Source organism: Rhinatrema bivittatum, chromosome 15 (assembly GCF_901001135.1).
Source record: "Rhinatrema bivittatum chromosome 15, aRhiBiv1.1, whole genome shotgun sequence".
In the NCBI taxonomy this organism is placed as follows: domain Eukaryota; kingdom Metazoa; phylum Chordata; class Amphibia; order Gymnophiona; family Rhinatrematidae; genus Rhinatrema; species Rhinatrema bivittatum.
In genome coordinates, this window is record NC_042629.1 from 47,405,755 (window position 1) to 47,433,000 (window position 27,246).

The 27,246-nt window shown below is 44.1% G+C and overlaps 1 protein-coding gene across 6 annotated transcripts in view; it reads right to left on the minus strand.

The window, feature by feature from the left end:
• Window positions 1-376: 376 nt before the first annotated feature.
• The window catches only part of LOC115076737 (potassium/sodium hyperpolarization-activated cyclic nucleotide-gated channel 1-like), a 51,979-nt gene continuing 25,109 nt past the window's right edge, over window positions 377-27,246 (minus strand). For 2 of the 6 annotated variants that reach the window (XM_029578552.1, XM_029578551.1), the window contains exons 7-11: window positions 24,965-25,092; window positions 23,534-23,680; window positions 15,480-15,717; window positions 13,113-13,280; window positions 377-1,339 (exon numbers count right to left, since the gene is read on the minus strand). In XM_029578552.1, the coding sequence (XP_029434412.1) occupies window positions 1,302-1,339; window positions 13,113-13,280; window positions 15,480-15,717; window positions 23,534-23,680; window positions 24,965-25,092 (719 nt within the window). In that variant the 3' untranslated portion in view covers window positions 377-1,301. Of the gene's footprint in view, window positions 1,340-13,112; window positions 13,281-14,992; window positions 15,718-23,533; window positions 23,681-24,964; window positions 25,093-27,246 lie in introns of those variants that run through there. The other 4 variants (XM_029578553.1, XM_029578555.1, XR_003852858.1 and 1 more) reach the window with 4 other exon arrangements.

Below are 27,246 nucleotides of genomic sequence, written 5' to 3' on the forward strand. Positions count from 1 at the left end.
GTTCTATCTCCCATCTGCTGGTAGAGGTACATAACCCACTGGTTCTGGATTCATCTGTCTATCCTAAAGAAAAGGAAATTATCAGATAAGAAGTAATTTCTCAATTTGTAAGTAGAAAGAGCTTGTCAAGTGAATTTAAACACAAGTCACATCCAAAACAAAATCACTTTGATATTGTGTGTTAACCATTACAAAAACTTATGTTGATGTATCTCACACTGTAGGTTTAGATTAGGTATACTTATTGCTTCTTAGGACCTTATTTATCAAAGGCTTTTTCTTATTCTATGCCTTTGCCAAATAATTTTGAAATAAGTGCGGTTTTTCCCAATAAATTGTTGTGACATTGCTATTTTAGAAATTTTTAATGTGCAGTTTTGATCAGTGTTCCTGATAAAGTAACAGAAACTCCATAAATTACAACTATGGCAGATCAAGCTAAAAATTCTGGCTGAGTCAGGTAAGGATTTGAGACTAACACACTACTGTGCTTGGTCTTTCTTTAAACTTACAGCTTACTTCTTGCTCACTGTCACACAAAAAAACTGATACATCCATAATAATTACTACTACTTTGTCCCACCTATCTTAAAATGCAAAGATTCAAACAAGTTGCAAAATCATTTGGGAAAGGCTTCTTCATATACATTATTGGTTCCATATATAACTATATAATATAGCCATACAGTTGCTAAACTAAAAGGCACAGCTACAAAATAAAGTAAAATCAATGCTTTGAGGTAAAGAGACTGATTTTACTGGAATAGTTTAGTACAGTTCAATTTTACAATCTGGATTTAATTTGGCCAAACAGATTAATTCAGTGCGTCTACTGTGCACCAAGCAACAATAAGTGAATAAATAACTAAAGGAAAAATATTTTCATAGCTCAGAACTTCTAAAAGTCACACGAGCCTCCTGTACATCATGTAGGCATGTTTTTAGCTGTAGAGAAGAATTACAGCAAATGTAACTGTTACAACAAATATATAGAAGGAAGTTTGGGGAAAGGATCCCCATAACTACTACTTTTAAATAAGTTAGTTGATTGGTCTTTAAAGTAAACAAAAAAATTAAATAAAAAACCCCCAAAATACAATGCCTTACATTTTGATTCATAGCAGAGCCAAATCAGAAGGCAACGGAATACTTTGAATCTGCAACTCTAAAGCTGTTTTGTAACAGCTAGGAACAACTGAAGCTTTCAAGGCAAGGCAAGGGAATCTTCTTCAATCTAATTGTCAGTCATGGAAACATTGAAGTTGGGGCATCCTCTTCACCAAAGCATGTTTCCACATTTTTTATGCAGATGTTTCCTTCTGCTCTGTCTCTTCATAATCTGAAAAATAAAAATGCAGCAGGAAAGCATGAATGCTAGAAGATCCAACTGAAATTAAGTTATGACTATGATCCATAGCAGAGCTTCAAAAGCAGAAAGATGAAATTACTTCTTACCTGATCATTTCCTTTCCTTGAAGTAAGGCAAGCCAGACCACACCAGTGGGTTGTGCACTCCAACCAGCAGGTGGAGACAGAGAACAAAGACTCGTTGACGTCTTCCTCTGCTCAGACAACAGCCAGCCAGAATTTCTCCAAAAGCAAACTGTGGACACTAACCACAAAACAGTAACAATAATACTGCATTCTACAAACACTATTCAACTTATCCTTGTGGACGCTCTTTTTATTTATTTACTTATTTATTTTTAACAGAAACACTGGATTCAGCTCCGCTTACAATAGTCTCTAGGACAATCAGAATATCTTAGAAGAAAAACAGAACTCACCCAACTTATGAGAGTCCAGCTGCATGAAAGATCCTGGAACCTCATTCCTTTCTGGACAAGGATAAGAAAATTATTATTTACCTGCTAATTTTCGTTCCTGTAGTACCATGGATCAGTCCAGACAGTGGGTTATGTCCCCAATCCAGCAGATGGAGTCAGCACAAGCTTTGAGGGGGCGTATCCATATATACTACTACCCCCTCTGCAGGAGTTCAGTATCGAGTATATCAAAGCCCGAGTAGAAACCCCCGAAGGATCAAGTTTGTGGAAACAGATAATGAAAACAATTGTAACCGCAACAAGTAACTGCAAACATCCTACCAACTTGTAGGGAGCTGTGAAAAACAGCGAAAAGAAACAACTGTGAAGACACAGAACACTGCGAGCAAGAAGCAGCGCAGAGCTGAGCAGGATCAAGAACCCAAACGCGGTGGGCGTCTGGACTGATCCATGGTACTACAGGAACGAAAATTAGCAGGTAAATAATAATTTTCTTTTCCCTGTACGTACCTGGATCAGTCCAGACAGTGGGATGTACCCAAGCTTCCCTAAATCGGGTGGGGTCCTGCGAGGCCTGCTCGGAGAACCTGCTCGCCAAAGTGTCCAGAGACCGAAGAGGCGAGGTGCAGACGATAGTGCCTCGAGAACGTGTGTAACGATTTCCAGGTGGCTGCCCTACAAATTTCCTGCGAGGATACCGAGCGAACCTCCGCCCAGGAAGCCGCCTGAGAACGTGTAGAATGCGCTACGATTCCGGGTGGGGGAGTCCGACCCGCCCCAATGTAAGAAGCAGCAATGCCGGCCTTCAGCCATCTGGCAATGGTAGTCTTCGAGGCCTGAGACCCCTTCTTAGGACCGGCCCAGAGTACAAAGAGATGGTCAGAGGTTCGGAACTCATTTGTAGCCTCCAGATAGAGGCGCAGAGTGCGCTTGACATTCAAGAGACGGAGAGACTTCGGCTCTGAGGAAGAGAAGGACAGCAACTCCACCGTCTGGTTCACATGGAATGCAGAAACCACCTTCGGAAGGAAGGAGGGAACGGTGCGAAGCGAAACTCCAGAGTCGGAGAAACGGAGATAGGGCTCTCTACACAACAGAGCCTGCATCTCCGAGATGCGTCGAGCGGAACAGATGGTCACAAGAAATACAGTCTTGAGAGTGAGATCCTTTATCGTTGCGCTGCGCAGCGGCTCGAACGGTGGTCCCGACAGGGAGCAAAGCACAAGGTTAAGACTCCAGGAGGGACAAGGGTCCCGTAACGGAGGACGCATATGCTTGACACCCTTGAGAAAACGAGCAATGTCAGGATGCTGTAGAAGAGAGCCCCCATCGCTCAACAGCGAACCAAGGGCGGCCACCTGAACCCGTAGTGAATTATAGGTGAGCCCTTTTTCCACCCCCGCCTGTAGAAACTGAAGGATCTGAGGTACAGAAGCCTTAGCGGGTCTCGTGGCCTGGCTGGTACACCACAGCTCGAACACCTTCCAGACTCGAACATAGGCCGATGTCTTTCGTGCCCGCAATAGCGTGGATACTACTGCCTCCAGGTAGCCCCGACGCCGGAGGCGGCGCCTCTCAAAAGCCAGGCTGCAAGACAGAAGAATTCTGCCTGCTCGAAAAATACCAGGCCCTGATGTAGGAGCTGGGGGAGGTGCCCCAGCCTGATTGGCCTGTCGATCACCAGCTGTAGCAGGTCCGCAAACCAGGGTCGCCTGGGCCATTCTGGGGTGACGAAAACCACGGTCCCCTGATGGCTTTCTATTCTGCGGAGCATCCTGCCCACCAGGGGCCATGGTGGAAAAGAAAGATATGGCGGCCACGGGAGGACCAGGGCATCCACTCCCTCCGCGCTCTCTCCGGCGACTGAAGAAGCGTGGAGCCTTGGCGTTGAGAGCGGACGCCATCAGATCCAAGTGGGGGGCCCCCCACCGATGGACGAGAAGTTGCATTGCTTTGTCGGAGAGAGACCACTCTCCGGGTCCAGCAGTTGACGACTGAGGAAGTCCGCCTGGACGTTGTCCACACCGGCGACGTGCGAGGCCGCTAGCCGGACGAGATGACGCTCCGCCCATTGCATCAGCAGCGCCGCCTCGAGCGCGACCTGCGGGCTGCGCGTGCCTCCTTGTCGGTTGATGTAGACCACGGTGGTAGCGTTGTCCGATAGGATTCTGACTTCTCGGTTCCGAAGAAGCGGGAGGAAATGTCGCAGAGCTAGCCGGACCGCTCTGGTTTCCAGACGGTTGATTGACCACTTCGCCTCCACCGTGGACCACGTCCCCTGCGTGGCGCTTCGATCGCAGACTGCACCCCAGCCTGCTAGACTGGCATAGGTGGTCACCACCACCCAATTTGGCAGATCGAGGGACATGCCACGGGCCAGGTTCGGCGGATCCAACCACCAGCCCAGACTGTCCCTGGCATTCTGTGGGAGCGGGAGAATCATCTGATAGTCCTGCAATACTGGTTTCCAACGGGAGAAGAGCGCCCACTGTAAGGTCCTGAGGTGCGCGAAAGCCCAAGGTACAAGGTCGATGGTGGACCCCATCACTCCCAGGAGTTGCAGGTAGTCCCAGGAGGTGGGCTCTGGTAACGCAGAGAACCGTCGTGTGTGATCCCGCAAGGATTGAGCTTTGTCCTGGCGCAGAAAAACTTTGCCCAGTAGGGTGTCGAAGGTCGCCCCCCAAAAAAACCCAAGCGTTGCGAGGGCATGAGGGAGCTCTTGGAGAAGTTCACTACCCATCCCAGGGAATGTAGAAACCGTACTACTCGAGTCACCGCTGAGCGTCCATGATCGAATGACTTCGCCCGGAGGAGCCAATCGTCCAGATAAGGATGAACCAGGATGCCCTCCTTCCGGAGAGCTGCCGCCACAACTACCATGATCTTGGTGAAAGTGTGCAGCGCCGGCGCCAATCCAAACGCGAGAGCCGTGAACTGAAAATGCTGGTCCAGAATTTTGAAACGAAGGAAACTGTGGTGGTCCGGGCGGATGGGAATGTGCAGGTAGGCCTCCGTTAAGTCCAGGGAGGCGAGGAACTCCCCCCGATGCACCGCCGCAATCACTGACCGGAGCGTTTCCATGCGGAACCGAACGACTCGAAGGGATTTGTTGACTTCCTTGAGGACTAGGATAGGCCGGAAGGAACCGTCCTTCTTTGGTACGACGAAATAGATGGAATAGTGGCCCGAGCCCACCTCTCCAAAGGGCACGGGCGCAATAGCGCCTATCTCCCGGAGTCTGTCCAGAGTCAGCTGCACCGCTCCTCTCTTGAGGTCCGAGCCACAGGGGGAAAAGATGAACCTTCCCTGCGGGGGGCGGACAAATTCCAATGCGTAGCCGTGTTTTATGGTATCCAGGACCCACTGGTCCGAGGTGATCCGTGCCCACTCCGCTTAGAAATACGTTAGTCGGTCCCCAATCCTGGGGACAGGGGAGTGGGCGAGACTGGCATCATTGTGAAGACTTGGTATAGGGGTTCCCGGTTCCGGGAGTAGTGCGTGCGGGCCGATGCCCGCGGAAGGCGCGCAACCAGGGCTGAGACCTGGGGGCGGATGGCCGGGAGCCCGTCTGTCTGTAGCCCCTGTAGCGCCGTTGCGCTCTGGCTCTGGTCCTGGTCCGAGAAGAAGAAAACGCTCTGGATGGTCGAAACCTATCCTCCGGCAGCCGATGAACAGCGTTCTCCCCCAGGGACTTGATGATCTGGTCCAAATCCTCCCCGAAGAGGAACTTGCCCCTGAAGGGAAGAGAGCCCAGACTGGACTTAGAGGACGTATCAGACGCCCAATTGCGTAGCCACAGTAGTCGTCATGCTGCCACTACCGAAACCATGGATCTTGTGAGGAGCCGAAAAAGGTCGTACGAGGCGTCCGCCCCATACGCCACTGCGGCTTCTAGCCGATCTGCCTGGGCAGCCTCATCGGACGGCAGGTTCTGAGACGTGAGGAGTTGTTGCACCCAAAGGAGACTAGCCCGCTGGGCAAGCGAACTGCACATCACCGCCCGCATACCCAGAGCGGAGACCTCGAAAACCCGCTTAAGGAAAACTTCCAACTTACGATCCTGTGTGTCCCGCAACGCCGCACCTCCCGTCACTGGGATAGTCGTCCTCTTCGTGACCGCCGACACTGCGGAGTCCACCTTTGGGACCTTGATGAGGTCCAGAAAATCTTCGGGGAGCGGGTACAGCTTTTCCATAGCCCGGCTGCTCTTCAGGGAGGCCTCCGGGGTGTCCCATTCCCTGGTGAGAAGTTGTAAAAACGAGTCATGAATGGGAAAAGCCCGAGCCCTCGGCCGGAGTGCCGCCAGGACAGGATCTCCCTTCCTTGAAGAAGTGATGACAGCGGGAGCTACTGGGGCAGGCGGGTCTGGTGGCGGATCCAAATCTAATTCTTGGATGATCTGCGGGATGAGGTCGTCCAGCTCTTCCCTCTGGAAGAGGCGTAGGGTACGCGGATCATCCCCCTCCTGTGTGCCGTCCCCTTGTCCCCCGTCCGGGAGGTCAAGTCCATGTCCCGCTGGGTCTGGCACCGCGCCCACTGCCGCGGGCGTGGATCGGACCCGGGTAGGAAGGCGGGAGGCCCCCACTCCCGGAGGGTCGGGGGGGGCCGGCGTCGAGGGCGACATCCGAGGGATCTTAGGAGGGGGGGGGTCCCACAGGTGCTTCCAGCCCCTGCAGATAAGCGGTATGCATGAGCAGGATAAACTCCGGAGAGAACCCCGGCCTGCTCGGGTGCGCTTCGGGGGCGGCGTGGTTCCTGCTCCCTGGCTCTGGGTGCTTGGTTCCTGCACCAAAATCGGGGGAACACCCCCGCTGGTAGAGTCCTCCAGGGATCCGTTCTCCCTCGTGGCCTCCAGGGATCAGTGCCCCCTCGTGGCCTGCGCCTCAGGGCGCTCAGAATGTAAAATGGCCGCCGTTCCCGCCAAAAATGGCGGAGTGGCCGGCCCGCACCGCCCGGGCAAAAAAGAGAAATCAGTCAGGGACTGTGAGGTACCTTCCCCCCCGGGAAGGCATCGTGCACAGATGCCCTCCCGGGAAATCCGGGACCCCGGGTCTCCGCAGGCCGCACAGCGGGACGGCCGCGGCATCGGGATCGCTGCAGGAGAAAAGAAAAAGCCACGGGGGGGGCCACGCGCACAAAGGCGCCGCTGCGGGGGGGCCCGGTCGGCCCGCACTGCCCGTTGTCTGAAAATAGAGGAGGGTGCCGCGGGGGGGGGCCTTCCTGGCCACACGACCCGCCCCAGACATCTTTCCCTAAATGGCTCAGCAGCCCATGAGGAGCTGTAAAATGGCCGCGGGTGAGGGAGTAAAGAGCAAAGAGGCCGGCTCCACCGGCTTTCGCGGGCACCGGGGGCTGAGCTGTAAAGGAAAAAACTACAAAGGAAAAACAAACTTACCCCTGGCTGCAACGAGAAATAAACAGCAAGGCCGCAGAGAAGAGACAAGGAAGATAAGCCACGCCCCAGAAGTTGAAAGAACTCTGCCTTTTTTTTTTTTTTTTTAAACTTAATACAAACTTGATACAAACTTGATCCACAGAAAAAGACAACAACAAGCCATAATCAAGCAAGAAAGTGAAGGAAAAGGAGGGGAAGCCTGATTCCCCTACTCGCATCTGCTGGAGTCAGAAGATACTGAACTCCTGCAGAGGGGGTAGTAGTATATATGGATACGCCCCCTCAAAGCTTGTGCTGACTCCATCTGCTGGATTGGGGACATAACCCACTGTCTGGACTGATCCAGGTACGTACAGGGAACTAGCAATACAGAAGAAAGTCTGCCTCCTCAAGGCAGGTAGTCTGGCTCGTCTTACTTTGAGGAAAGAAAATTATCGGGTACGAAGCAATTTCACCTTCCTCTTCATTCAGGCAAGCCAGTCCACACCAGTGGGATGTATCAAAGCTATTCTCTCAAAGGATGGGAGGCAGCTGGAAGCATCACTGTCCTAGTAAAGGCAGAATCCTCCCACACCGCCACATCCAGTCGATAATACATGGCAAATGTATGCAAAGAAGACCATGTCACTGCTCTCAAATCTCTGCTGGAGAAAGCAAACGCAATTCTACCCAGGAAACTGCCTGAGCCCAGGTCAACTGCACTGACTTGTCTCGGAAGAGGCTTTCCGGAATCTATTGCGCACCACTTCCAAAACCCACTGGTTGGAAGTGATGTGGGTCCATCTCCGATAAAATTTAGACAGACAACTGCTTATCTCTGGCACTGGAGGTTGGACCCCCAAAACTTCATCAGGAGGAACGCAAGATTCTGGAGGCGCCACCTTTGCTGGCTTCCTCGGCCGAAAGGACAGAGATCTCCCAAATGTCTGAGACCTCTGACTACTCGAATCTCTGGAGGAGCAAAATCGCTGAGAGCTCCAAAATTGCCCTTTGGCTTGAGAAAACCGGGGAGACTACTTCTTATCCACCAGCAACAGAGGAAATTTCAACTCTCCCCATCGATCCACCATCTTCTCTAACTCCTCACCAAACAACAAACGCCCCTTAAAAGGTAACTTTGTAAGGTTTGAATTTGAAATAGTATCAGCAGACCAGTTCCATATCCACAGGAGTCTTCAGGCTGCAATCACAAAAGCCACCCCCCTCAAGCCACCGTGCACAACAAATCATAGCCATCATCCGCAAGGAAGACAGCTCCCGGCTTCAGGTATGCGCCATTCTCTCCCAGAGCTTCCTGGACCTCCTGGGCTAGCTGTAACCCGGCCCTGGCCACCATATAACAGCAAGTGGAAATTCATGGCCATCGCTTTAAAGACCTACTTCAAAATAGCCTCAATCTTCCTGATCTTAAGCGTCTTTTAAAACTGCACTTCATTCCACCAGAATGGTGGTCCGCTTCATCACAGCACAGACTAATGCGTACACTTTAGGAAACCAGAGTTGCTCTCTCGCTTTATGGTCCATAGGATACAATCCTGCTATGGAGCGACCTTTAAAATTAGCCTCAGGTGCGCTCCATTCCAAATCTATCAGCTCCTGGACAGCCTTATGCATAGGAAAAAACCAGGATGCCTTGCACAAGCTGATCAATATAGGATTCCACTTCGGATCTTTGGCCATTGCCGGCAAGATCTCCTCACTTCCAAGGGCTTTCAAGGTCTGTAAAATTAAACCGGACATCTTGTCCCTGTGGAAAAAAAGTCGCAGCATAGTTCTATGATGCTCACATCTGGGGGAATCTCCCCCTCTTCCAATAATGGATTGTCGGGATCCCCCCCCCCAAAAGATTCTGACTCCCCATCTGAGTCTCCTGAAGGATCCCTGTCCTCACTTTCTTTTCCCTCCATCTGCCTCTTCTTCCTCTTGGAAGGAGATAAGGACTCCCTGGAATGCTTTCTAGGTCCTAAGGAGGGAGTTTTTTGAAGCAGGCAATCCCTAACCTCTTCCCAGGGAGCTCCTTGCTCCTGACAAAATGCCTAGAGACTCAAATTCCACCCACAAGATGGCAGAAAGATCCATCCCCAGGGTAGGCAAAACCCTCTGAGCCCATTCCCGATGAGATTGGCAGGAAGAAGGTGAGGAAGACTCCTCAGCTGCTCTGGTAGGAGTCGCTGCCACCACCTCTGCCTGTAAAGCAGGAGCCTCTGAGGTCCCTGAAGGGACAAACTTCCCTGTAGAGACATCCCCCTGGGCCTCCACACACTTATCACACACAGAGGGACCTCCTGGGACTAAGGAGCCTCATATGGCATCCTAAGCAGATGCAAAGCTTCTTTCCGCGCTGCTCCCCTGATGCTATGTCACACTCTTTCTCTAAAAGCTGAGCAAAGGCATCCCACCACGTGCCTCAGAATTCCTGCCAATCAAAACGGCGCCTGCCACCTGTGGCTTTGCCACTGAAATTTTGCTGGTTCTAAAATTAGCTCCGCAGTCCTCCTGAATTGCATGGCTGCAATCGCAGCTATCTGCTGCTCGGTCTGCACCCGCTCCCAGCACTGCTTGACGTGCATGCTTTTTTTTTTTTTTTAAATAAACTTTCCACAAACAGAACCGGCAAAATAAGAAAGAAAGGCAGGGAGAGAGCAGAGGTAAGAAAGCAGGACCAGACAGAGAAGAGGACAATGCAGCAGGGTTGAGTCCAAGGCCTCCTTACCCTACCAGATCTCTTCTGCTGCCCAGAGGGCGGCTAGGGCCGCAGCCTTCACCTCACTCCTGTACCTTTTTTTTTTTTTTTGCTTGTCTCCTGATATTGGTTCTCAGACACTACTGCTTTCACCACAGGAGGTCAAAATGGCCTGTTCAATCCAGGCAGGCCAAGAGCCACATGTCCACCATCTGCTGGAAATGTAGAAAAACTGGCTGGTGTCTGAGCAGAGCTATATGATGGCGACATCAGCGAGTCTTTGTTCTTGTCTCCACCTGCTGGTTGGAGTGCACAATACACTGGTGTGGACTGGCTTGCCTGGATGAAAAGGAAGTGTAAACTGGAAAAGAAATGTCGGCAAAAATATCCCTGCCATGTTTAGCTCTTGGTTCTCCTTTCAAGCAGGAGAGCTAAATTCCCAAGCCCAGTTTCTGCAGCTTGCACAGGAAGGTGCTGGAGATGCAGTGGAGGCAGCATTCACAGCCCATGAATGAAGCTTCTGCCATTGCATAATGGCAACACTTAGTGGTCAGATTTCAGGCATGCACGTAACCATTTATGGAAGTAATCGTGCTCTCTGCCCAAGGACCACCACTGCAATAGCTGGTCTATAATAGGGGAAGGGGACAAAGGAGTATAAAAATCCCAGGTAGCAGAAGTGTTCATATGGCAAGTAAAGGAACGACAGTGTAAAGAACACCTTGTGTTCTAGGATCACCTGTAAGGTACAGAGTGTGCTCAAGTTTAATTGTTTAGGTAGCTCATTAGTAAGTTTTTGATCTCTTGGCGATATTCATATAAGGGCTGGGGATAAATATAAAAATCAGACAGAAATTTGATCTTGACTAGATTGCCATATTACATTAACATGCACAGCACAAACAATCCAAGATCAGTGTGCGATATTTGTTTAATGCAAAAATGAAATGTGCACATCAGGAAACATCAAGAGTGCAACAGTGACACTTTCAGGGGGCTGACTCATTTTGATCTAGATGCAAGCCCCACTTTATACCTGCTAAAATTAGAATAGGACAGGTGTGGCAAACTCTGGTCCAAGAACCACAAACAGGCCAGGTTTTAAGCATCTCTACAATGAATAGGCATGAGATAGATTTGAATACAATGCAGATCACTCTCATGCCTATCCATTGTGGATATCCTGAAAATCAGACCCGTTTTTGACTCTCAAGGACAGGAATTGGCCACCACTGGTATAGGAGCTTAGTGTACACCTAGATCTGAGACATTAGTAGCATCTAGAGAAATGTAGGTATAGAATGATTAAGAAAAACTGACACAACTGGATAGAAGAGCTACAATTTTAAGTTATTCTACTGGACAAGGCAGACTGGCCAAGGAGTAGGAGCTGAATAAACCCAATCAGAGCCGGACCTGTACCTAGTTCAAAGCCTGAGTGTGTGTGTGCATGGGGAGGCGGAGGACCCAAAGCTTGTGAAAGCCACAGCTCTGGTCACGGTGAAAACATAAAACACAAAAGAAAAAAAAGTTACAGATAACATAACGTAGTTTCTGGCTGCTCTGTCCACAGGAGGTAAATGTAAGACAACAACTAAATATCAATGGAGGACTGCCAAAAAAACAATTAAAAAAAACAATATATTAAAAAAAACAACCCAAAACCAAGATGTGTGAACATTTCATGGTGTCTCGTTTCCTCCTCTGATATAGAAATTTGCATGTAATATATCTACTTATTCTTCTAGAATCTGCTGTTCTAACAAAGGGTTTACAGTGGCAATGACAGATTTGGCCCCACTGGATGTTACATCCTGAAGCTGATGCATATGCTATTCATAAACATAGTTCTTGAAAGCAATGTTGCATAGGGGATAGAACGAAACGTTTGTCTTCTTGCGATGACACTATGATCTGCAACAGAGTGGACATGTCTGAGGAAGTCTACAGCCTGAGAAGCAATCGCTCGAAGAGTGGTTGACTGCTTGATAGTCTGCTTTGGGGTGCAGATATCCCATGGAGTGGTGCATAACGAGAGGCGAGATACTGATGGCCACAGAGCAGGAAAGAGACCTCAGGATGATTATAAAACAATGATTTCAAGGGAGTGAAACTATAACAAGACAATGACCACAGATGTTATGGAAAATAGGGAAAAGAATATCTAGTAGAAAAAAAAAAAGATTATGCCATTGTAGAAGTTGTTGGTGAAATCTTACTTAGACTGTACCTCCAGAAGAACATAGAACAGAGAAGGTCCAGAGAAAGGATACCAGCATGTTGTGGATCTGCACCAAAAGCCCTCTAAGGTAAGACTTATGGATCATCTATTATGCTATATTAGAGGGAATTTTTCCTATGGAAAACAAGAAAAGAAATGGAGTCAGCTGGTGACCACAGGCAGTAAACAATGGCAAGACAGCTTTAAAAATGCTCAGTGATGAATTGACGTAGTGGCACGTGCTGGCATTGCCATGCTAAGGATTTGGATCGATTCCCAGGCTGGACATGTGCTCCTTGAGTTCACCGGGGATTGTTATGGAGGCAGGGAGCCTCTGCCATCATTGATATCTAAGGGCCCATGTTAGCTGGGTTCCGGAGATAGCTGCATTTTTTTACCTCTGGCCAAGGACCATCACTGAGGTAGCTGGGTTGAAATAAGAAGAAATAGAACAAAAGATGAGAAAACCCCCCCATGTAATTATGAATGAAGGCTCAGGGCACAGTAGCCAAAAACAGGTGAGGTCCAATTGAACTGGAAGCCCAAAGAAACAAAAGAAAACTGCTGGGTCAAACACAGTAAGCTTATGCTCCACTGCGTCAGTGTAGTCTGACTTCTCAAAGATTTTAACTGAACTCACTCCCTACAGGAAATAAAATAGATTCTAAGTATTGGGTCACAGAGTGTGCGTCAGGGTCAAGTGGTCCTCTGTCTGTGGCATAAACAAAAATGAAAATGAACTAATAGTTGAAAAGTTAATAGGCGTAGGGGGGACAGACACAGCAAACTTATAAAGCTACTTTCCCTATATGAAACTAAGCTATAAAAAAGTACTACCAGCAAGATAAAGACATTTAATAGTTTGATTTTTTTGTGATTACATTAATCCTCCCGGGAAGTCAACAAAATGGATTTTGATAATGCACCCCTCCCGCTCCCACCAAAAAAGTAAACTTCAGAAATACTAAGTGCGACGTTTCAAATATAAAAACTCTGCTATTAAAAAGAAATGAGGCCGATCCTCACCTTGCAGTTGTTCCAGGTATTTCTGAGCAACATTCACTACCTTTTCTCCCATCTCAGGGTAGGCCTGAAACACCTCCTGAAAGGTCTCGGCAGATAATGAATACAGGCTGCAGAGAGTCAGGGCTTTTACAGTCGCAACACGAAAACCCTTCCTCAGCACAGCAATCTCTGGAAAGACATGTGAATTGCTAATCTGTCATGAATCGCTGTGATAGAACTATCAGTTAGCATAATCAAAACTCCTGGGCCCTAATGCCGTTTGACAGAACACTGTACAACATATTACATTAAAAATGCCAATTAAGCTGATAGTACAAAAAATAAAACAAATGGTGATACGTTTCTGGAAACTGTGGTTAGAATTAGTAGCAAGATGCCTCTTACTAAGATAGTGCAGGGTGTTTTCACACCATCGCTCAATGCAAAGTAAAAGTAAGAACATATTTAAAACCCCTAATTCCTTTTATCCATTTTAGTTTAGTAGAAAGCAAAGTAGCAACTGCAGCCAGATTTACAGAAGTAGACAAAAAAAACCCAGTTAACAGGACCCTATTGAAATGAACATTTTTAAGAATATAATCTGCACTTTATTGACTTGAGGAATTTTTGGTAGCTTCAGACACTGTGCATGATTCCTCTTAAGTTCTGTACTCATTTTTAGCTTGAAATGTTTTTCCATCTTCTAGTCTTATCTCCCCTTTTGATGCATTTCCTAAAATAAATGAACCATCATTTAATTATTTTTAAAAAAATTACCACTGAAGAATTAAGAATTGAAGAAAATTTTCATAGTTACATTTTTTTGTTTTACATTCTATTTTCCAATTTTAAGCAAAGGTTGCTGTGTTACCCACTTCGATATACAAAATGGAGAAGTTACTATTTACCTGATAATTTCCTTTCCTCTAGTAAGCGCAGGTCAATCCCAACAAGTGGGATATGCACCTCTACCAGCAGATGGAGACTGAGCACACCCCCAGGGAAAAATGTGAAGGATGCTACACTGGTGAAACAAGTAAAAACATTAAGACCATTCCAGAATAAAACAGAATGACAGCTCAGAAAGTGAAAACTTTTCAAAGGAATAGCACTACCTTAACACCAACTTAACAGCAGGGTACTTAAAAGACCTACAACAAAAGAAAAAACTTTAGGAGTGCATAGCAGAGTGGAGAAGATTTGAAGTTAGGATGATCAAACAATTTGAAATAAACACACATACTTTAAGCACATTGACTCTCATTAGCATATATAGGTCCTTTCAGCTGTAAAGTTATGATGTCCCATTCAACTCGGGTACTCCTTTCCCTTTATTAAACTGTAATGACAGACCTAGATGACTCTCTACTATTTAAACCCAACATAACTGTGCTGTTCTTTTCACTGAATGGAGAAGCTCTCTTGAAAGCTAGTCACAGATGTATTAAGTTAGTCCAATAAAGATATTGCCTACAATTTGACACCCCCCCCCAAAGTGGCCTTCAAAATATACCATGATACAATTGTAGCCATAATGATACAGATAGTAAAAGATTATTAAAATATTAAATATTGACACAAAAGCATGGCAAGAAACCAACATAAGAACTCATACATGTATCAAAAATATTAATTTTCAGTTGCTGCTTTAAAAAAAAAAAAATCACAAATTACATTATAGGTGTAATGGACCAATCATGTGGTAGTGACCAATGTGGTTGCTAAACCTCATATACATCGTCCGTGAGTAATTCTTATGTTGGTCTAACACAAACTATCACAATCTGTAAAGAATCCAAATATATTGACATGATTGCTAACATGGCAACTTTGCTTAAGATTGATAAACAGAACGTAAAACAAACAAACGAACTATGCAAAAAAACAGGGTAATTACTTACCTGTAATGTTTCTCTGAAGATAACACCTGAACAGAAACACACTGATGAGTAACATGACCATCAATCTCGCATAGAGAGTTGAAGAGGCTTATCCCTAGGTCAAGATGAACTTTCATGTTCTTGCCACATGGTCTTTGAGGTGCTACAGATAAAGAATTGCCGTACAGATGAAGGTCTTATAGAAGGCTCCTCAGCCAAAAGGCAGTGATGGTTTTCAGTGGTCACACTGCCACTTGGGCACAAAAACGTCTTGAAGGTTCAAAAGCTTGGAAGAAGCCCTTCTAACTCTGGCACACAAAGTCACATGACCCATCAGTGTGGCTATTTAGTATGCTGATCTTTAGAGAACTGTGAATGAAAACAGATTTTGGTTCACATAGTAGGTATGCAAGTATTCAACAGGAGAATCTTACATGCTGCTCACTGCAGATGTTTTTACTACTACTACAACTACTAAATACCCTGCGAGATGGATAAAGAAAGAAACCTCCAAAATAATCTCCATCCATCAGTTGTTTCTTAAAGTATTTTGTCTCCACCATGACCTTTCCGTATTCAATGAAGTACATCCTGTCCCCAAAGCACCCCTCCTGGCAGATAACATCGTCTGGCAGAAACAATTCATAATGGAGACCAGCTATCACTGCATTCACAAAGTTCACGTCACAGTCCTGGAACAAAGGCACTTTTCTCACCAGGTTGGTACACAGATGGCCCTGCACCTCCTGAATGGATATAAAGGCATCAGTCAGATACAGTTACTATGCAAACACAACATTTGAATCATATCATTTTATAAGATACTTTAAAACAAACTGTTATATAGTTGATACACAAAAATAAGATAGGTATATTTTAAATAACTTTTAGGTTGCAGGTGATAACAGATTATAGAAAACACTGTACATTCAGATATTTACTTAGCAGCAAGCTCAAGAAATTTACCACAAACTGTCTAGTAGCTATCGACTGTGCAATATGTACTGGTTTCTCTATTAAAGCTACCCTGTACAGCTTTTTTTCCCCATTGTTGAAGAGATGGGAGTGTTTGTACAGCTGGTTGCAACAGTCGATACAGATACTAAAACTGTTGAAATTTTGACCAACTTTTTCTCTGTTCTGTATATTTATTTATCCAAAAATGTGTATTCCAAAACTTCCAAACTAGGACTGATCAGCACAGAGAACAGGAAAAAAAAACCCCACATGTTACTATATAACACATATTAAACAACATAACAATTAAAATGACACAAAATATAACATATGGAACAAAACGAAGTCAAATGCTTCCCTGAATAGTCTTTAGCTGCTTTATGAACTCCTTTACATTGGTTTGCATTCTGAGTTGGTCAGCTAGTGAGTTAGTTACTTGAGTGTATGTTGTTATGCCTTGAGCCCTATTCTACAGTCCTCCATTATGTATCAAGCAGGGGATACTTGTTTTAATTATCGTGGCTTTATCCTCAAGATCCCTGAATGTGTGTGGCATGAGAGCTGAAATCCAATTATTGCTGTGATCATGGACAGAAGAGGTATGCGTATTTAATTCACAAGTGACAGCACAGCAAGAAAGGTGAAAGCAGAGATTTGCAACCTTTTTTTCTTATTGTCTTTGACCAAACTATTTTGAGAGCCACATTACACACTTGAATATTAATACAACCCCTACACACACATAGGATGCATACATACCTATAGGAGGACAATATTAGAAGTCATTTACGATCCTCTTTTATGCACAAATGGCTCATTAGAAAATGTGATCTTTGCACACAAAGAGAACTCCACGTCATGCGTACTTTTGTGCATGTAAAAGAACCATTCTGGGGGTGGCGGCGTTTTGATTTACACACACACACTTTCAATTTTAAAAAGTATGCTCTTACATCCACAGGCACAAGTCACACCATGCCAGGAGCAGGTGGCAATTTGGGTCGTAGAGTTTATGTGCATGCCTTCCAAGAATTTTCAAAAGCACAAGTATGTGCATGCTTTCACTTTGTGTACTACAAAGTACCTGCAGACTTTCCCCATCTTTGAAAACTGCTCTCCCTAAGGACACTTTTCAAAAAGTAATTTCTGTGACTGAAACAGCTTTTTCCCTGAGGACATGGGCTTTTTGAAAATGGCTCATCCTCTGAACATAAGAAATTGCCATGCTGGGTCAGACCAAGGGTCCATCAAGCCCAGCATCCTGTATCCAACAGAGGCCAAACCAGGCCACAAGAACCTGGCAATTATCCAAACAATTATCTGGGTGGGTAAAGCTACCCACGTTGTCCCACAATGCACATACGTTTACTTGCATAATGCAGAGGGGTTCCCAGGGGCAGGATAGCAACACCATATGTAGACCGGCCCAGAAAAGTTACCCACAGAAAAAAAGAAAGCGCAAAGCTCTGTGGGAACTTTATGCCACAGCAAGAGTCAATGCAAACGCAAAATTACATCCATAGTTTTGCTTTACTCGTGCAAACCCCGTGGAGTCAAAACTACCTCTAGCATTTGCACCACTGTAGGGGGTTTAATTATTGCCCATATAATGTACTTTAATAAATCCTAATAGCTATACAACTTATGACAAACTAATTGCAATTGATGTAAAAGAAAGAAAAATGTGGGGGAATAAAATTCTTTTCACAAGTCTCTTCTATGTTTTTTTCTAAACAGTCCCAGTTCTCTTCCACCACAGCCCCAGGGCTTTTCCCCAGCAATAACATAGTAAATGACGGCAGTAAAAAACCCACGTGGTCCACCCAGTCTTCCCAGCAAGCTTTATTCTTTTAGTTTATTTTTTATTCTGTTAATGTAACTGCCTCTCCGTGCAGGATACTCTAATGCAGATTTCCCCTTATCTTCACTTCCATCCTTTATCCTCTCTGTTTATCCCAAGCTCTTATGAATTCCATTACAGTTGTCTTAACTACCATTCTAACTACCTCTACTGAAAGAGCATTCCATGCATCCACCACTCTTTCTGTGAATACATATTTCCTGAGGTTGTTCCTGAGTCTTCCCCCTTGGAGCTTCATATTATGACCCCTAGTTCCACAGCTTTCCTTCTATTTGAAAAAGCTTGATTCCCATGCACCATTTATACCGTTCAAGTATTTGTGGGTCTATATCATATCACCCCTGTCCCTTCTCTCCTTCAGGTATACTTATTAGGTCCTTCAGTCTCATCTCATATGGCTTTTGATGCAGACCTCACCCCATTTTGGTTGCCTCTCTTTGGACCTCTTCAATCTTGTCTCTATCCTTTTTAAGATAACTGTCTCCAGAACTCAACAGTACTCCGGATGAATCCTCACTAATGACCTATACAAGGGCAATATAGCCTCCTTTTTCCTGCTGACTATGTCTCTTTCAGTGCAGCCCATCATTTTTCTGGCCTTAGCCACCAACTTATCACATTGCTTTGCTGCTTTCAGATCATCTGATATCATCGCCCCGCGGTCTCTTTCCTGGTCTGTACACATCAGTCTCTCTTTCCCCCCTCCCCGGTCATGTATAGCAGATTGGATTTCTGCACCCCAGATGTATGACTTTGCATTTCTTGGCATTGAATCCCAGCTACCAAACTTTGACCACTCCTCAAGCTCTCTTAGATCACTTTTCATTCTCTCCACACCTTTGACATGTCCACTCTGTTGCAGATCTTGGCGTCATCCACAAACCCCCCCCCCCCAAAAAAAAACAAACCCAACAACCCTTCCTTCTAACCCTTCAACTATATCTTTCACAAAGATATTGAACAAAACCAGCCCCAGAACTGATCCTTGAAGTGCTCCACTTATCACTCCACTCTCCTCTCCTCAGAATAGGTTCCATTTACCACCACTCACTGTCAGTCAACCAGTTTGTAATCCATTCTACCACCTTGGGATCCACTCCCAGGCTTATTTTATTCATGAGTTTTCTGTATGGGACAATATCAAACACTCTTCTGAAATCCAGATAAATCACATCAAGTACTCTTCCTTGATCCAATTCTCTAGTTGCCCAATAAAAAAAAAACAAAAAACAAAATTTGTTTGACACAACCTTTTTCTGGTAAAACTATGTTGCCTTGGATCTTGCAATCTGTTGGATTGTAGACAGTTGACTTATCTGTTGCTTCAGCAGCTTTTCCATTCATTTCCTCACCAATGAGGTAAAGCTTACCGGCCTTTAATTTCCAGCCTCCTCTTCCTACTTTTGTGAAGCGGGACACCACTAACCTTCTCCAGTCTTGTGGTACCACTACCGTTTCTAAGGATTTACTGGACAAGTCTTTCAACGTACTCGTCAGTATCCTGGGATGTATCTCATCAGGCCCCAAGGCCTTGTCCATTTTCACTTTTGCTAGTTCCACCCAAACGCTCTCTTCTGTAAATGAGGTTGTATCCATTCCATTCCCATCATGCTCTTTTCTACCAACAGTAGTTCTCCTCCAAGATTGTTTTTGAACACCAAGCTGAAGTATTGATTTAATATTTCTGCTTTTTCCTCACCTTTCTCCACACAATGATCCTTGTTCTCCTTTCAATCTTACAATATCACCTCTAGCAAAAATGACAAGGCGGGTGGCACATCTTTCTCAGATATATCTGAAAAATGTCATCACCTCTCTAACTCTTTGGCTATCCTTTCTTCCACTCAAGCTTTCGCCATCCTGATTTCTTTCCTTACCTTTTTCAGCTTCACCAGATATTCTCCCCTCTATTCTTGAGTTCTTTTGAATGCTAATCTTTTTGCCTTTTTTTTCCAACTATCTCTTCAGAGAAATATATCAGTTTTCTTTTCATCCTATTTTTCTTTTTTCTTCTAGCTGATAAAATGCAACCAGGAACACTACTTTCCATGTGATAAACTTCAAGGACGTTTACTCTAATGGTTCACAAGAAGGCTTCATGAATCATGCCAATACCTCACTGAGATCCCACAGCTAGGAGAAAGGGTCCATTTGGTGCCATCAGATGTCACCTACATGAGTAATTCAGTCCTGCTCCTTGGCTGAGAAAATATTTTCCTTCCCTGTGAATCTTAAAAAGCCATGTACCCTCTAAATTGCTCGGAAATACTGTTCAGCATAATGCAGTGCTGAAGGATCCCACTGAATTTTATAGATGTACCCATCATAGTATATGTGAATACGAAAACTTTTTAATAGCAGATAAATGTCTGTAATTACAGAAAAAATAAATAAAACATTCCTTTTAGATGTATGGAAAAACTTTTATTGATCAATTATACTTCAAATATACCATCATACTGACTTCAAGCACTCCTTATGGTATGCTAAATACAGCCTATTTAAAGAAAGGCATTGTTTTGGAGTTTAATTTGTGAATTTGAAATCAGTCTTATCTGCAAATTGTTGCAAATATTGACTTAATTTGGGGTTTTTTCATCACTGGGTTGATCATGTGCTGCAATGAGTCCTGAACTTGGAAAAGGAACAGATCTGTGAAATATCTGATACGTATTAATACTGTTAACCAATTAAGAACATAGTCTTTTTGTTGATATATAAAAATACAATTTTATAAATTTAAACTTGCATATCATTAGGTCCTGGGGCATTAATGAATTTCAGGGATTTAACTGGCTTTAAGTTCAGGAATAGTAATTAGGAACTGTTAAATGGCGTCGTCCCATCACCATCTGAGATTGATTTGAGATCTACAGTTTTTGAATATATGTTTGAGAACAGAGAAGTATAAAAATAGAGTACAGGGCTAGCTGGATTTAATTCTTGAGCTGGCTGAAGCTAGTAATGTGGCAGAGGTAACATCCCCAGCCCCTAGGGCTTAGGAATGCCCATCTTTCAATGCTGACACCTACTGGCTAGGCTTAGGTACAGATACTGGGCTCCAGAGGGAGCTGTACTCCATGGCCTGGGTCTGAGAAATATCACTGCAATCGCTAGGATGGGTAGGTGGTTCTAAAAATAGAGGAAACCCCCCACATAGTTATAAATAAAAGGCTTATAGCACCTTAGCTCAGAAGCCCATTCTGGCTCAGATGGAAACCCAAAGAAGCAGGAGAGAATGCCAGATCAAAAAAAAATAAAAGTATAGATTTAAAAAAAACAAAACTGGTAGAATAGATTGTTTCACAACTGCTAGTAAAAAATACCCTCTTCAGTTTTCGTTAACAAGCAGCTTAACATCTCCTCCCACTATACAAGAATTCAAAAGGGCATGGTATACTCACAGAGGGGATCCCTGGTGACTAAAGGATGGAAATGAAGAAAAGGGATAACCCTGTGTTAACCTGCATGGAGCAGCAAGTACTATCCTTAAAAAAAATAATAATAATTTTTAACAAAAATAACTTGCTAGGTAGACTGGATGGACCACTTTGGTCTTTTTCTGCTGACTACATGTAATTCTAAGTGCTGCCTACAATACATTTAAATAATTCTAATTAATTCTAAGTGATGCCTATAATACATTTAAACTACTTTACTTTAAGGTTTGTCTTTTTGCGGCTGACACTAAGATCTGCAACAGAGTGGACACGCCGGAAGAAGTGGAGAGAATGAGACGGGATTTAAGGAAGCTGAAAGAGTGGTCGAAGATATGGCAGCTGAGATTCAATACCAAGAAGTGTAGAGTCATGCATATGGGGAGTAGAAATCCGAATGAACTGTATTCGATGGGGGGGAGAAGGGCTGATGTGCACAGAGCAGGACAGAGACTTTGGGGTGATAGTGTCTAACGATCTGAAGTCGGTGAAACAATGTGACAAGGCGATAGCTAAAGCCAGAAGAATGCTGGGCTGCATAGAGAGAGGAATATCAAGTAAGAAAAGGGAAGTGATTATCCCCTTGTACAGGTCCTTGGTGAGGCCTCACCTGGAGTACTGTGCTCAGTTCTGGAGACCGTATCTCAAAAGGGGCAGAGAGAGGATGGAGGCGGTCCAGAGAAGGGTGTCCACAAAGGTGGAGGGTCTTCATCGAATGACTTATGAGGAGAGATTAAAGAATCTAAATATGTAAACCCTAGAGGAAAGGAGGAGCAAAGGTGATATGATACAGACATTCAGATACTTGGAAGGTTTTAATGATCTAAAGACAATGACAAACCTTTTCCAGTGGAAAAAAAATCAGCAGAACCAGGGGTCATGATTTGAAACTCCAGGGAGGACGACTCAGAACCAATGTCAGGAAGTATTTCTTCATGGAGAGGGTGGTGGATGCCTGGAACGCCCTTCCGGAGGAAATGGTGAAGAACCAAAACTGTGAAGGACTTCAAAGGGGCGTGTGATAAATACTGTGGATCCATAAAGTCTGGAGGATGTGAATGAAGAGAAGCGGTATGGGGATAGCTTGCAGGAATGACAGCTACTACCTGGAGATTAATACCCTTATTCAATAAACATACTCACTGTCAATGCAACTCCAGCATTGCTCTATGCTTCAAAGGCAAGAGGAAATGTGGTAAAAAGGATTTGCATTCACAAAAAACCGGGGAGTAGCTTGCTTGTTGCGGCGGTTACTACCCCAAACCAAATAAGTCTGATACTTCACTTTCAATGCATATCCAGCATAGCTCTCTGCTTCAACGGCAGGGGGGAAAGACAATCTTCACTTTCAATGCATATCCAGCATAGCTCTCTGCTTCAACGGCAGAGGGGAAAGAGGAAAAGAGGATTTATATTCAGGCAACAACCAACAAGGACTGAATTACATAGTCTGGGTAAACAAATAATAATGGGTGTAGCTTGTTTGTTACGGTGGCTACTACCCAGAATCAAATAAGCTCGATACTTCACTTGGAATACATATCCAGCGCAACTCACTGCTTCAACGGCAGGGGGGAATAAAGAAAAGAGGAATTATATTCAGACAACAACCAACAAGGTCTGAATTACACAGGCTGGGTAAACAGATAAGCGTGGGAGTAGCTTGCTTATTGCAGCAGTTACTACCCCTAACCAATTAAGCTAGAAACTTCACTTAGATGCAGCTCCAGTGCTGCTCTCTACATCATTGGCGGGGGTGGAAGGTAACTAGAACCAAAAAGTTACTAATAAGGGCCAAGAGTATCAGATAAGTATGAGGAGAGAAAAAAAAAAGTGTGAAAGCTTGCTGGGCAGACTGGATGGGTCGTTGGGTCTTCTTCTGCCATCATTTCTATGTTTCTAATCTATGTTATGTTTCTATACTCATATTAGGAGAGGGGAAATACCATTAGACTGTTGGTAATGTATCAGAAAAGGTCAATTGTAAAAATAAGCACTCACAATCTTCAGGGTAATCCAGAGTAAGTTTTAACACTTTTTCTGAATATGGGATTGAAAGATAATTTGATTCCAGATATTTTTCCAATAACCACCACCAGCTCTAATGGATGTCGCCATCATAATTCTAAGACTGAAGCATGTTGCACCCAGCTTTCATCCTTTGTTATGATCACCGGATGAATGCAACAAAAAGGATGAAGAATTCGCTTTATCTAAATGACCAATTGTGCATTGCCATATTTTTCAGGGCTCTCAATCTTGCATACTCTAATTTATTGAATTTTGTGCTTCCCTCATTCTATTTACCTCTTTTAGGGGCTCTGAAATTTCATTAAGAATTTCCTTTTCATCAAACCATTTCCCCTGGTACCTGGTCTCATAGTAATCAAAAATCCTTTTGCACAAATGTGGCGGGAGCTTTCTGTATGCCATGTACTCTGTGAGGTGATCAATCTGCCAGAAAAAGTTAGAACAAACACAATTATGTTTCCTCTACCTGTTAAAAATAAGACAGCATTAAATCTGCAATCCTTTTTTCTTCTGGGCTGGTAAGGTTCAGAGTTCATTTTACACAAATTCCCTGTTTTATAAAGCTTTACTCCTGATGTTATAACTGCATATTTTGGCTACAAACAACAGCCATAGGGAGTTTGACTTTAATTGGAATGTGAGGTATGTTGCTCATATTATAGTGTTATAAGGTGGTGACATTTAATTATTATTTTGTGGCTATAACATCTCAGTAAAACTGAATTTCAATTTAAAAAAAGATAGCATACAGTGAAATCCACTGAAAATTACTACACACACCATGTATTTCAAAATACTTCAAAATACACCCGTCTAAAAACCACCAAAGAACGTTCCTTCTCCACAGCAGGCCCGGTCCTCTGGACAGACTTCCGACTGACCTAAGACTGGAACCCTGCCTTCATACCTTTCGAAGACAACTGAAGACGTGGCTTTTCCTCCAAGCCTTCCCCTAGTCAAAATGCCACTTCGAACTCAACCTAAGGAATGCCACTTCGAACGCAACCTAAGGAATGAGATAATCACCAATCTCATAACCAGTTATATATTATTTATTTGTTGCTTGTTTCCGCCCTACCTTTCTTCCTGGCTACTCTAGCCCCCAAGTTCAATCCCCTGTTTTATGTAACTTTGCTTGATTCAGCCTTCTTGTTCTTGGTTACACTTGTTTATCCCCCAAGTTCCATGTAAACCGGCCTGATGTGAATTCTATTCGTGAAGTCCGGTATAGAAATATATAATAAATAAATAAATGTATTTGCATTCCATTTCAACAAATACTGACTAAACTGGAGGGTTAAATTGGAAAATTAATTCCCTGACAGGACAAACACAAAAGTTAAGAGCACTGTATTGCGGAGGTCACATCTTATAAAAGATAAGTTGTTGTGTGCTGGGAAAAAAACTTGTCAAAAAATCTGGAGTACCCCAGATGGGAAAATTGTAATTTAATGGACTAGTTTCCTCCTCTTTCGAGTCCACAAGTCAATTACTTTTAGCCAGATCATTCCTTTTTAACTTCAGTTGAACTGATTAAACTCCAAAAAAGAAGAGTGGGCTATCCATTTCAATGGAACCCTTGGAGCCCTTCTGGTGAGCTACAGTAACATGGCACCATCCATGTAACTATCACTTCAACTCCTGTGCTCCAAAGAACAAGGAAAATAACTCGAAAATAAGTACTTTAACATACGTATCAAGACACACCTTTTCTCTAAATTTCTTTGTTGCCTGTTCAGCATTGGTTACCATAGCAGATACATTGGCTAGTATCATCACATATACCAAAGATCCTGAAAATATACAAATGATCAGAATCCACATTTCCAATAAATCTGAAAATTCAAGAAAACAGAAAAAATGATTACAAGTGATGTTGGTCCATTCATCTGTCAGGATAACAAAGGCCTTCCCTAATTCACTTTGATAGTATTTACCAGCAAATGTTCTAGAATTATATTACAGTGCCAAAATGTTCAGTTGCTCCCATTCATTTTTGCTTGAAACTCAAGGCAATGCACTGTCTTGAATATAGGAAAGGCAGTTTATAAATACATTTGAACAAAAAAAAAAACAAAAAACACCCCCGATGTCAAATTAATTACATCCTGTGGAATCTCCTGTACTGGGCGGAATTAATTTCTGACTCACCTGATTGGAGATGAGAAACCAGAGATGAAACCCATCATCTGACTATACACGAAAATGAAATCAAAAGTTGGCAATATAACTACAAATGTCAAATTAGAAATCCACAGATTTCCAAACAACAGACAGCTGCCTGTACTTAAAGTGCACATAGACCCCTTGTAAAAAAAATGTCTGCAAAAATGGGCAACAGCGGGTGAATCAATGAGCATGGAAATTTGTTCAAAATTTACTAAAAAAATAAACACAACAAACATAACCATTGAATGAATTTGCTCCAGTTGTAGCACCCAGGGGCGTGCACCCATACATACACCGCCAGCACCTGAAGAGCTTACATGGGTAGCTCAGAGCACACGGAGATAAACTCTACTGCAAGGTTCCAGGGCCACAGGGAAACAGAGGTACAGGACTAGTGGGAGCCAGCATGATGGGCAGGACTAGATGGAAGCAGACAGATGGGTGGAGGGAGAGAACAAGATTGCTCAGATTGGATCAGGCAAGACGAGAGCCTGCTGGGTTTCAGCTGGGGGGGGGCAAATATTCAGGACGGAGGTGATGGCAAAGGGCAGTGAGAAGGGGGAAGGCAAAAGTGCTGAGCGGGTCTGGGGGAGAAAGCAAAAGTTGTTTATCTGTAAGAATCTTCTGATGATAGCAGGATTTAAGTCCTCTCACGTGGATGATAGGGGCCCAGTGCAGAAGATTGACTCAAAAGTTTCTAGATGCTTTTGGTATGTTCAATTGAGCTGTACAGGCTACCTCAGTTCTTCTACATCTACTTACATCATAAAATGTGAAGAACCAACTCCAAGAGGAGGTGGGCAGGATTAGTGAGAACTCACATTCAGCTGTTCTTGGAGAACACATTATATTTGCTTTCTCAGAGGACAAGCAGGTTGCTACGTCCTCACATGTGGAGAATCCTTAGCTAGAGGCTGCACCAAGAAAAAAAAAAAAAGGACAACCCTCCACAAAGCATTGCCAGCAGGCAGAAGAATTTTTGTGGCAAGTAGCTTTTTTTTTTGTTTGTTTGTTTTTTAGTGCAGCCTAGAAAGTAAGTCTGTTTATCATACTCAATGTTTTCCGTAGATAGCAGGATGAATTAGCTATTACAGGTGGGTGATGTCATTCGGCAGCACTGAACAGACTTGTCTCTTCAAGACAACAGAGCTTTGAGCACTGAGTATGTGCAGGAATTCCCGCAAGGTGTTGCCTCGCGAGCCTCCTCAGTCAGTGCTAGAGCTAAATCTCACTATGTAATCTAATCTCCAACATGGTTAACTAATCTCCAACTACACCATGGTTAACCATATCTTCTATCGTTTACCTGTGTGAATTAATAACCTGTCCTTTCTCTTCCTTCTCAGCCAAGTTCTTATCACCCTGTTATATGTAACTGCCTTTTCAGCACCATTGTTATAGTTATGTTTACTATGCACCCCTGTTTTATGTGAACCAGCATGATGTGACTGCTGTCTCGAATGCCGGTATATAAAAATCTGAAATAAATAAATAAATAAATAAAATAATCAACTCTCCAGGGAAGAGAGCAGATAGTCCATGGCTAATTCATCCTGCTATCCACAGAAAACACAGTTTATGATAAGCAAACTTGTTGTTTTCCATCAATAAGCATGCAGAATTAGCCATTACATGTGGGGAGTCCCAAGCTAAGGTTTGCAGTAGAGTGCTTACTTAGTAACAATCCAGTCCCCACCATGGAGATTGGACCTCAAAGAAAACAGGTTATGCAAAACTGCCCATCCAAATTTGTCAGCTCTCAAGAGGCTATCCAGAAAGTAGGAAGATGTAAAGACCAAGTTACAGCTTTGCAGATGTCC